Raw genomic sequence first — 11,945 nt, 5'->3', positions numbered from 1 at the left:
AGAACAGCATTATGCGGTGTCCTGCTACTGGTGGCACTGATGCCTCTTTCAGCTAACGCGTCGAGCAAAGAAGATGCATACATGAGTCCTCTTTCTATCTGCTTTCTTTCCAGACTAGATCGCTGATGGCGCGCGTTGCCGCGCCCATCTATTTTGACAATATAATATGTGAACATGAAGTATCAAAGGCCATGCTAAGAAAAATTTGCATTGGTAACTAAAGAAGGTTCTAAAAAAATGGTAATTGAGTTGAAATCTTCTATTGGAAATGTATATCATCAAAGGTATACCACAATAGGAAGAGACCCGATTCCAACTTTGGTCTTTCATTGATGCTATGTACGTATAAGATGTATTTGATCTATGCAACCTTGCAATTTACTACCAGTTCCAGTTGGAATTAGATATGCCGTAGCAACCTGTATTGAAATAGGTCTGAGTGTTTATGGAAACCACTCATGTCCATTAAGAACAGTTTTCATGAATCAGATAGCGAGGACCCTGGGTATTACATTCCCAAATTGTGCGGCAAAAAGATTGAAGAATGTGTTAAGAAATAACAGTCTGAATGTGTTCAAGCACTGCTAAACAATAACCTCAAAAGCACTCAACATCTTCGTGTCTCTTTTTATGTATTCTTTTTACATGCATGACTGACATTTCATTTGTAAATAAAACACTTCAACAATAATAGCTCAGACTCGTCTATTGGTGAGCCATGGTGATGCAGATAAATATGTAATCAAGACGGTCAGAGCAGACCCAAAATTATGTCAAGATACTAAGTAGGACATAGTCCAACCGTCTAAGGCAACATCATGAAACCACAACTAAATTAGAGAATCAGATGATCAGATCTGAAAGCAGGCACCAGAATTCTAATGCAAATATTATTTACTTGAAGGAGTTGTCTATGCCAAGAGGACATTTATAGATGGCAACATGGAAATAAAATGTAGTTTGACCGAGCAAACCAGATATAACTAACCTTGAATGTCTTTGCATCTTTATTAAGATAAAGATCTCCAACAATGAAAGGAAACTATTGTTCGGGCGGATACGTGCAAGTTTTTAGCATCTGGCCCAAACAAAAAATAACATCCCAAGTTGTATTTGGTATGAAAACAATATGGCCGATTGAAAAGGGCGACAGAAAGCAATGGAAAGAAGGCTCTCTTAGTATGTTGTTGGAGCTACCCTATGTGGTAAACAATGCTTTAGGTGCTGAATTAATTCCTGAAATTTCAAGCAAGAAGAATCAGCAAGTCTTCAAGGCGGTCCAAGTTAATGGTAATTTTGTATTGAAGAAGGCATATGGCTTTCGAAAACTATGGGCCAGTTTGGTTGGAGGCCTCGCAGAAATTTGCCTGGCCTGGACCTTGCCTGGGATCTGCCTGAAGGTTGTTTGCTTGGTGTCCTGAATAAGCCTGGCCTGGAGCATGCCATGATAATTAGCCTGGCTGGAGTACCAGGCAGGGTCATTAGCCTGGCCCAGGCGCTCAAAAGTGGTCGCCTGGGGGTTGCCTGGGATGCTAGAATCCACTTTTCATCAGTTGCTACTTGATGAAGTGATGGGTCAACAGTTTTTTATGGATGACAACTTAAATTATTGCTGGCCTGGCTCGGGACTCCATCCAAACACGCCAACCAGGCTAGCCTGGCCAGGCACCTTTTTTCAAATTTTCAGGCCGAAGCCAGGCTCAACTTTTTCCCAGGCACGGAGCTGTGGACTCCAACCAAACTAGCCCTATATCCATCACATCATCCAAATACGTTTGTCAAATTCCCCATCGTTGTATCAACATCTGTTGTGTTCAAAATGCTTCAACCAGACTGCCCAAATACACTGATGCTATGCCGTATACCGCATTTTTACAACAACAACAACAACAACTTGATTTTTCTCAAAAATTCAAGAACATGTTTGTGAAGATAAAGGGACAAGGATATGAATTAACACTCTAAGATAGAAGTGGCATAGAGCGAGTAAATAAGCTAATGACACATATAATGCGAGTAAACCCCAATAAAGTGGCATAGAGTAACGGCTTGCACCAATATATCAATGCTGTTACACCCTACAAAAAAACATGACAGTTGACTTGCATGAGCACCATGGAGAGGCTGCACATAATCACCTTGGAGTGGCTCTTCTTCTCCGGGCACACCATAGTTTTGGCGAGATAAACTCTGTATTCAGAACACCACAACTCAATCACCAAAATCCACTTCTTTTACAAACTCCATCTGAAGCTAATGTTTCCGCTCAGCTGTTTGCTCCGTAGACTGCAACCACGTCACTACGCACAAGTGGCGGCGAGAGAAGAGAGAAGAGGACGGCAAGTACGCGCCGCTATGGGAGGTGGGATGTCAATGTCGCCTGAAGCTGCCATGAACACGAGGTGTCACCATAGATCCTCGCATGCGGATCGCCTGACGGGTGGATCATCAACCCGACGACGCGTCGGCACGATCGGCCCGGTTTACCAGAGAGCTCAGTTTTTTCTTCCGGAGCAGCAGCCTATTAGGGCAGCGGATCTAACGGCCAGAAACGTCTAGATCAGCAAAACGAACGGCCAAAAACGTGAAATGTTGTGAGGGCAGGGATTAGGCTCAGTTTTACTGTCCTAAAAATAAATTATCTCCACTTGCTGAGATATTAACTGTTTGTTGAAAACTTATGAGACAGTATGGGTTTCGGCTCTACATCGTGTATATGGGGGGAGAAGAAGCATGTTGACCCGTCCGTGGTCATCACGACACACCATGACATACTAACAACTGTTTTCGAGAGGCACTACTAGCCACGAGTTCATGCCGCATCATAGACATATTAGCAAGAAATAATTGTGATTTGCTCAACTTTTATTTTACTTGCAACAGAAGGGATGAAGCCTTGAGACCGATTCTTTATAGTTACAAGCATGGATTTTCTGGGTTCGCGGCGATGCTCACTGAATCTCAAGCTGAGGCAATTGCAAGTAATTGTCAAGCCTAGGCCCGGCTATCTTCATACCTACTTGCACGGTTGGCAGAAGCTAATAAACATATTCTCAAAATGTAGAATTTCCTAAAGTTGTCATTGTGAAGCCTAACACTTTTCACCAACCGCACACAACTCGGAGCTGGGACTTCCTTGGCCTGGACCATAACCAACCACCGCAACAACCGGCCGCACTCCTCAAAAGAGAAAAGTACGGTGAAGATGTCATCGTCGGGGTGATTGACTTAGGTTGGCAATCCCACCCTCAAGCTTAAATACAAAACATCAGAAATCCTATATGCATGAGAAACCCTCAATCTTAAAATCCATGCATATGTATGCTTCTCTATATGCATATGGCCTGAATTACCAAGCTTTGATGACAACGGGTACGGCCCTATATTGGCACGGTGGAAACGGAAATGCTAGACAAGCCAGGAGTTCAACGCGGCAACTTGCAGCTGAAAGATCATCGGTGTGCGGTGGTATGGCTGTGGCATCAGTGATGAGGTGCTACAGAGTAACTACAAGTCTCCCAGAGACAACGAGGGCCATGGCATGCATGTCGCCTCGACTATCGCCGGTGGGGAAGTGCATGGTGTAAGCTTCGGAGGCCTGGGCATGGGTGTGGCACGTGGTGGGGCGTCACGTGCAAGGGATTGGTTCAGGTACGAGCACATATATTTGGGTCCTTATCAGCATCTGGGTTGTTACAAATACATTGATTATTATTTTGATATTTATATTATAAGGGCTTGGGTTCTAGTTTCTCCATGGGCCCTCGAAATCTCAGGACCATCCCTGGAAGTTTCCTCCACTCATTCAAGAGCCTGGTGACGGAGTCTGCCCTTCGGGGGTCTAGGGCCACTGAACTGATGATGGATACCAAGTCAGTGAGCTACCATACATGTTTTGGCCTGTTAAAATGTGCACTGAGTGAATCCAGTTGTGTAGTTTATTGCGAACCGTATTATCCTTACGTGATGGAACACCGAAAATATGTGGACAACGACAGTGAAGGGTCGTCATGGGTCAAGTTGTCATGCTATAAAGAAGCATCTTTTCAATCGATGCAGGAGATCGCCGTGGAAGCCCTAAATGGGGACACATCTGTCTCTTCATAAGGAAGTTGCGAGTTTATCCAACATGCATGTAGCCAAAGCCATCATTGTGTAAGATCCCACCCAAATATGGCAAGGCCTGCAATGCCTAGCACCTTATTCTATCAAGACATGTGAGGCTTCAGCCCCGAGACGATATTGATATCAACCCCCTTGTAAACACAAAAACCTAGTTCTCATACGATGCTAGACCAGCAATACAACAACCAGGTAGTAGGGTATTACATCGACCCGAGGGCCTGGACCTGCGTAAATCGTTCTCGTGTGCACCATCCGGATCTCTTACGCATTCGCCATATTGAAATGGGTGTTGTTGGGAATTTACCAAGACATTAACCATGGTCAAGTTCTGGTATAACACCAATCACCACAAAATGCTTTGGGTGGTTCACATTCCAAGCTTTATACAAAAGAGAGCCAAACTTTGGAGGTATGCCAAACATCACTGTCAATGAAATGTCATTAGTAGCTGAAAGATTAGCGGATTACCAGCCGCACATCAACTTGATGAAAGCACACCTCTTCAAGGTGCAAGCTCGGATGAAAGCTCAAGCTGGTAGAAAGTGTACAAAATGATTGTTTGTTGTTGGGGAGCAAATTCTTCTGAAAGGTCAATCGACAATGTCGCAAGCTATCTTACAGATAGCTCAAGCATTTCACAATTCTGGAGCGCATTGGTGAAGTGGCGTACCTCGTGTATTTACCATCTATTGTACAGGTGCACCCAGTTTTTCATGCTTTCCAATTGAAACCATTTATTGTAGGTTAATTCCCGGTCTTTAAAGATCTCCCTCTATCGGATTTATTTAGCTGCGACAAATTACCGATGGCGATCCGACAACGCCGACTTTTCCACCCGGGATCGACGTCTTCTCTTCAAGTGTTGATCAAATGGGGTTACCTTCCGGCGAGGCAACCACCTAGAAGGACTACTACATGGCCTGTCGTCCCTTTTTAGCGACGCCACTCTGGATCGAGGAAATGTCTCAAGAGGTGACGAATGCCACGCCCTCACCATCATCAATGATGATGACGGACATCAAGTCGCCTGTCCCCAGGAATCCAGTTGGCGGACAGGCAAGCGAAGCCAGGCCCAACTGGCAGAACGGGCGAGCACCAACATGATTCACAATGTAGACGACTCTGTAAACCCTTCAGAGATTTTTTTTTCTTAGACAATAGATCGTTCGTACATTGGAACATTGGAACGGTAGTCACCGACACAAGATTTTGGTGGGCAATTTTTTGTTTGGTTCGTTTGGTCATGTTATGAGTTGTTTGTCAAACGTCGTGCGGCCCAATGTTTGTCTTCTGGAGATTCTATCTTGTGTAACGTAACTCCGGATTGTATCGGAAAACTCATTGTAATGATATTTTGTGATCTTTACAGTAAAGAGTGGCATCCTCTTAACAAAAACAAAGAAAAATACTTCCTCCGTCTTACAATATAAAACGTTTTTTGACATTACACTAGTGTAGAAAAACGTCTTATATGATGGGACGGAGGGAGTAAAATCAAGAGGGCTCTATGAGCTGGGGTTGAGACTGGGGGCCCACCTGTTAGCGTGGGTTGCGTGAGAGGTACTCCTACTATATAAGAGGCACTGTTGGCCATCGTGTGGGGTGCGAAGAAATTGACTCTGAACTCTCTGCATCTCGCCTACACCTTCTCCTTCCTTCTCCTGTATCAATGGAAGGAACTCCGGTCGTGACACAAACTCCAATGTCGCAAGACACGCCGACCTCCCCAAGGCGACCACCGACGGCCACACCATCCGGCACAGGGGCCTCAGGCCAGAGCCCTCCCTCCCTGTCTCCACACGTTTCCGTCGTCGCTGGCGGCCGTGCAGGCAAGGTGCTCGACGAAATGCCTCCTGACACGCCAGGGCTCGTCGTCGCAGCTCCCGAGCCGCAGCGGCGGTCTTGGGCGGACGTCCCGCTGGACATCCTCGGGATCGTGGCCGGCCGCCTCCCCTGCGTCGAGGACCGCGCCAGGATGCGCTCCGTCTGCGCCGCCTGGCGCGCGGCGGCGCGCCTCCACCGCCCGCCGCCGCCGCCGCTCCCCCTGCTCGTCCACGCGGACTTCGCCTTCTCCAGCTTCTCCCCCGACGGGGCCACGACGGGCACGCGTCGCGTCCCGCTGCCCGTGGGAGTGGCGGCCGACGACGTCCGGTGCGTGGGCTCGTTCGAGGGGTGGCTCGCCGGCGTGCGGCCGAACAAAGGTCGCTACTTTGGCGATGCTGAGTGCTTCCTGATGAACCCTTTCTCCCGGGACGTGCTCCGTCTCCCGCCTCCCTCCGCGTCCTCTCATTTCGTCGACGCCTACAGTAGATCCCTCCCCATCATCGGCGGCTCTGGTGTGCTTGAGTGCACAATCAACGCCGCTCAGTACGTGATGTCGTTCTGCAAGGTGATCTTGTCCTCCTCGCCTGATTCTGGGTCCAAATGCATTGTGGCTGCCTTCTCTGTGCATAGGAACGGAGCCAAGCTCGCTCTCTGGCGGCCCGGGATGACGTCGTGGTGCGTGTGCCTTGGTGGCTGCATCAGCAAGTTCAGTGACATTACCTTCTACCAGGGCAAGATTTATGTGCTCAGCGAGCTCACCACAAACCTCTTTGTCGTTGAGACAGCAGATGACGACGACTCTGGGCTGATGGTTTCTCGTGTCGAGCGTTGCGTGGCCGAGCGGCCTGAGATCAAGGGTAGCTACACACAGAGGTGGAACTTGGTAGAATGGCATGGAAAATTGTTGCTCATCGCCAGACACTTAGGTGGCGGTGAAGGCTGGCACGATATTTGCAAGGTTGGAGTATATATGGTGGATTTAAGCACTAAACCTCTTCAATTCACTGAGATTAACACCTTGGATGGCGACTGTATCTTCATCAGCCCGTGCAGCAGCAAATCGTTTGATGCGTCGGAGTATGACGGGGTGGAAGGCAATGTTATCTACTTCATCGATGGCTATCTCTGCCATGCTAAAAATGGTCCCCCGTTTGATAAGTTCATGTACAACTTGAGCGATGGTACATTTGCGCCATTTGCTGCAGATTTATCAGAGTGCAACTTTCAGGCACCAGATGGCAAGCCGATGAGTCAAACGTGGTTGTTTCCTTCTGAATGAACTGCGGCACAGCAACTCCGATGTTAATGAATCTTTAATGAATCACAGAAGCCCTGATGCTGCTTGGCGCAAGGACCCTGGTGTTTGCTTTTCAAGAACTGAAAAAGAAAATCTAGTGTATGTTGTTGTCTGATTTGTGATTATTATGATGCTTGCCGACTTGAACTGTTTCAGTACTTCGTTTTCAAATTTCCATTTGGATCATCAGTTGATTCACATTTGTGGGAATCAGTAGTTAAGTGAGCAGTGGTTCTTCATATTAACTGGACCGTAATGGTTCTGCAATGCCTCTGTAACACTTCCTCTACTATCCTCTTCCGGTTCTTTGGGTATTTCTGTCACTGGACTAGACATTTGTATAGTGGTTAATATAGCTTGTGGAGTGTTATGTCTTCTAGCTTGATTCAATGGATTTCATGGTATTATTAGGGATGACCCTTTCAGTGTTGTTGATGCCCGTACATCAACAAGCCTCTTGAATGTAAGCATCGTATCAGCACATGCAGATTGTATTACTATTTGATTATGAGCTGTTTATAAAGCTTACTTTGCATGACAGGATTATTTCAGGGGTATTTTATCAGATAAGAAAAAGGGGAGCCTTGGCGAAGTGGTAAAGCTGCTGCCTTGTGACCATGAGTCACGGGTTCAAATCCTGGAAACAACCTCTTATAGAAATGTAGGGAAAGGCTGCGTACTATAGACCCAAAATGGTCGGACCCTTCCCCGGACCCTGCGCAAGCAGGAGCTACATGCACCGGGCTGCCCTTTTTTTATCAGATAAGACTGGTGCCCCCCCCCCCCCCTCGTGTCATGTTTTTTATCTTTTTTTTGACAAAGTAACATGATTTATATCTGTTTATAGTGATCGGTATTTATTTGTTGATGTCATCTAAGACTAGTTGGTGTTCCATGGAGGCGGATCTTTGGAGGGCCAATGCACCCGAAAGGAAAAAATAATTTTAGAAAAATAAAAAAGTGTCAAGAATTTATGATTTTTTTAACAAACATGGTCTGGTGTAAAACTCGTGTGGAAAGTTTTGCTGAGGAATGACTCTGGTAGTTTGGACGAAAAAAAAAAACGAAAACGACAATACATAAAAGATACTCCCTCTGTTCCTAGATATAAAGTTTTTTTAAAGATTACAATATATACAGAGCAAAATGAGTGAATCTACATTCTAAAATGCGTCTATATACATCCATATGTAGTCTCTATTGAAATCTCTAGAAGGTCTTATATTTAGAAACGCAGGGAGTACTATTCACGCATCTTGTAGTCTCAAGTTTGTTTTCTTGGCTCTGGAGTTGGTCGAAGTCTTTCCTTCACAAAACTCATCACAAGAGTGTCATACCTGACCATGTTTGATTCCAAAAAGTTTTAAACTTTTTTTTACTCTTTTTGAATTTCTTAAATTATTTTTCCTAGTTCGGATGCAATGGGACCCGGGATGGGGATTCCTACTTAATTTAAGTAAGGGCTCAGGGGGCAATTTTTGATGGGATGAAAGCAGGGGACGGGCCCTACCATCTGAATTCAAATCGGGGTTATGCGCCCGTTTGGCATACTGGCGCTCACGTGAAGTTCATTTTGGGCCGGCCCAATTAACACAAACCGATTCCTGGCATGATCGCTCGACAAAAAACAAAAATAGCTCGCTTATTCGATTCTCGCGGGAAATAAAACAGGAGAAGAGGGAATCGATCTCAGGACACCCAGGTCAACGGTGCCATGCGTTAACCACTAGACCAAGCTAAATTGTGTTCACAACTATGAGGAAACAGCTCTATTTGACCCTTTCTTTCAGCACAGCATTAACATATAATAGTATTATATAGACACTATGAATTATTTTGATAAAGAAGACATAAATTTGAAGAAGAATTCACAAATACCACGAATTTTTTAAAAATTAAAAAGATTCGTACAAATTAAAGAAAGTTCACGAAAATGGAAAAGGTTCATGAATTTGAAGAAAAAATTATGAATTTGAAAATGCACAAAAATCAATAAAGTTCATCAATTTGAAAAAAGTTCATATATTAGAAAACATTTCATTGATTTAAATTAACATAATTATGAATTCGAAAAAAATCTCAGGACTTTGTAAGAAAGTTGACAGATTTGAAAATAGTTCAATGATTTTGATAAAAAAAGATCAGGAATTTGAAAAAGAGTTTATTGATTTTGAAAAAAAAGTCCGTGGTTCTGAAAAAAGTTCAACGATTTTCATAAAAAGTACCTGAAATCAAAATTGTTCATGGATTTTAAAAACTGTTCACAAAACTTAAAAAAAGTTCATTGAATTTGAAAAAAGTTCATCAGTTTAAAAAGAGTGCACAAATTTAAAAAGAGTTCATCAATTTTTAAAAGTTCTCAAACTTGAAAAATGTTCAATTATATAAAAAAGGTGCAGCAAAAAAGTTCATTAAATTCTTTTAAAAAATCATCATATTTGAAATAAGGTTAAATTATTTAGAAAAAAGTTCATTGAATATGCAAAAAAGGTCATCGGATTTGAAAAAAAATCATTGAATTTTTGAAAAGTTCATAGATTTTGAAAAGATGTTCACAAATTTGCAAAAAGTTCATGAATTTGAATAAAACTTCATGTATTTTGGAAAAAGGTTCATTGATTTTGAAGAAAAAGTTAATGAATTTGAAAAGAATCCGCGCATTGAAGGAAAAAGAAAAAGAAAAACCGAATTAAAACCTCTATAAAAGCTCACGAACAGAAGAAAATAAATAAAAGGAAGAAGAATCAATTGGTTCACATCATGTACAGTAGCTTAGTGGGTAGCGCTCTTTCATCCGTAACCTGAGATCGCGGGTTCGATGTTGTGTTCTGCACATTTTCATAATCCCGTTCCTTCCATCCCACGGTCACACTAGTCTATCACCATGTAGCCTGTAGGACGTCGACGAAGTAGAGGAGCTGGCTGGTGGCTGTGGACGGAGTAGAGCGCCGGTGGGGAGCTATGCAACGAACAGGACAAGCTGTTGGGGCGCCGAGGAGGGCGGTCGTAGACGACGGAGGAGAGCAGCCGGGGCGGCAGAGACGGCTGCGGCCACGTCGAGTGAGCCGGACAAGCGCCTCAAGGGCGGGCTTCCGGGACGCCGAGGAATGCCAGGGAGAGCAGCCGAGGCGGCAAGGACGGCGCTGGCACTGCCACGACGGCGAGCAGAAGAAGAAAAGGGCCTATGTGCTTTGAGATTCGTTTTTACCACGTGTCCTTGGGCGGAGAGGGTCTCCGACCCAGGTCGCATAGGATTTTCTTTGGGGGGGGGGGGGGGGTACATTGAGGAAGGTTACTTAGCAATTTTGTAACCACGTTGGTACGTGTACCATTGGCTATTCCCGGTGTTCTATGCAATTCATTTTTCTTTTTTCGCAATGCGCTATTAGTGAAAGGAGACAATCCCGTCGACAATGAGGCGCCTACGGTGATTTCATAAATCTGAAGATGATATGTGGACTCAGTCTTTCGAAGATGCTCATAGGAATAGGGTGTGCATATGTGTTTATAAGGGTGAGTGTATGCGCGTACGCATGAGCTCCGTCTGTACCGTGTTAAAAAATCACTCTTCCTTTTTTCTCTCTCTTCTTGTTCATCTCCTAAGGGCATGTACATTAGTTTAGACAATGGTTGTCTGTAGCGACACTCCACCTCAACTATAGATAGAGGTAAAAACACCACGTACAATAGACTGACTGTTCTACTGTCTGTAGCATTCTAAAACATGGAGGAGTGGAAGACTAATCCACCGCTCAAGGAGGCAGTTCCCGGAAGCTTTGCAGACGGCACTCCATACAACGGTAAAAAGCCGCCTGTAGCAACCTGATTTTCAGGGCTACAGATCGTTGGTAATTCTACCGACAGACTGTTTCTCTCTCTTCATTCTCTCTCTTCCACGTCATTTAAAACCCTAGTTGTCCTTCCTTCCAGACAGCTGACTGGACATTGTTGTACGTACATGCCCTAACACCCTCTGTTGTATTGACCGCAGCTCCATCTCCTCCCTCCACCGCGCACGGCGCCGGGCACGAAAACCGCCAAGAAACTAACCGCCGCCACCCCGCCGGCGCCATCCGCCAGGGTCCACGCCCACCACCGCCCCCCTCACCGCCGCAGGCCAACCACAGGAGGGGCGCGTGTCGCCACATTGCCTCGCATTTCTTTACAAATTGACCTGCAGTGGACGACTGACTCTTGAGGAAACTTCGCCGGCGCCTTGAGCAATTTCGTGGATCTACTTCGACTGCGAAATGCAGATTAAATACGTTGACGGCAGCAAACCTCATTGGGGGCGGAGGGGAGGCGTCGTCGGACACGCCACGCCCGACGCCAGCAGTGACGAGCGCGCGCACGCGCTCCGTCCCCCGCCCCCCGCTGATGAAAAGGCCAATAGCTACGGCCCGTCGAGGCACTGATAAGCCCAGGGCCGCCGGCGACGGCGAGGAGGAGGAGGAGGAAGAGAGAAGGGATTAAATTTAGGTTTGTGCTTTTCCCTTCCGCGCATTGTCCTGATTTCTTCAGTACTGGCAGGATTTGTGGCTACTTGTCAGTCTTTTCTATGCTGCCGCTGTGTGTGTGCTTTAATTCCTGATGTAGTTTAGTTAGCTGACGGTCACTCGTGCATACAGTACATTTTTTGTTCTTTGTTGATTGATGAGGACTAAGCAAGCTAAGAATCTCACTCCATTAATACTTGGCC

The 11,945-nt window shown here is 45.4% G+C and overlaps 1 protein-coding gene across 1 annotated transcript; it reads left to right on the top strand.

Moving 5' to 3' along the window:
- Positions 1-5,742: 5,742 nt before the first annotated feature.
- Positions 5,743-7,656, top strand: LOC123159310 (uncharacterized). Its single transcript, XM_044577137.1, has one exon. The coding sequence runs from the start codon at positions 5,795-5,797 to the stop codon at positions 7,226-7,228; it is 1,434 nt and encodes a 477-aa protein (XP_044433072.1). The 5' UTR covers positions 5,743-5,794; the 3' UTR covers positions 7,229-7,656.
- Positions 7,657-11,945: the final 4,289 nt, after the last annotated feature.

Source organism: Triticum aestivum, chromosome 7B, assembly GCF_018294505.1.
Source record: "Triticum aestivum cultivar Chinese Spring chromosome 7B, IWGSC CS RefSeq v2.1, whole genome shotgun sequence".
NCBI classification, from domain to species: Eukaryota; Viridiplantae; Streptophyta; class Magnoliopsida; order Poales; family Poaceae; genus Triticum; species Triticum aestivum.
Note: the sequence above shows the minus strand (reverse complement) of the source record. Positions and strands in the feature narration are given on the sequence as shown.

Bases quoted from the DNA above. Each gene is read 5' to 3' on its own strand.
- LOC123159310 (XM_044577137.1), top strand. From the start codon at position 5,795: ATGGAAGGAACTCCGGTCGTGACACAAACTCCAATGTCGCAAGACACG.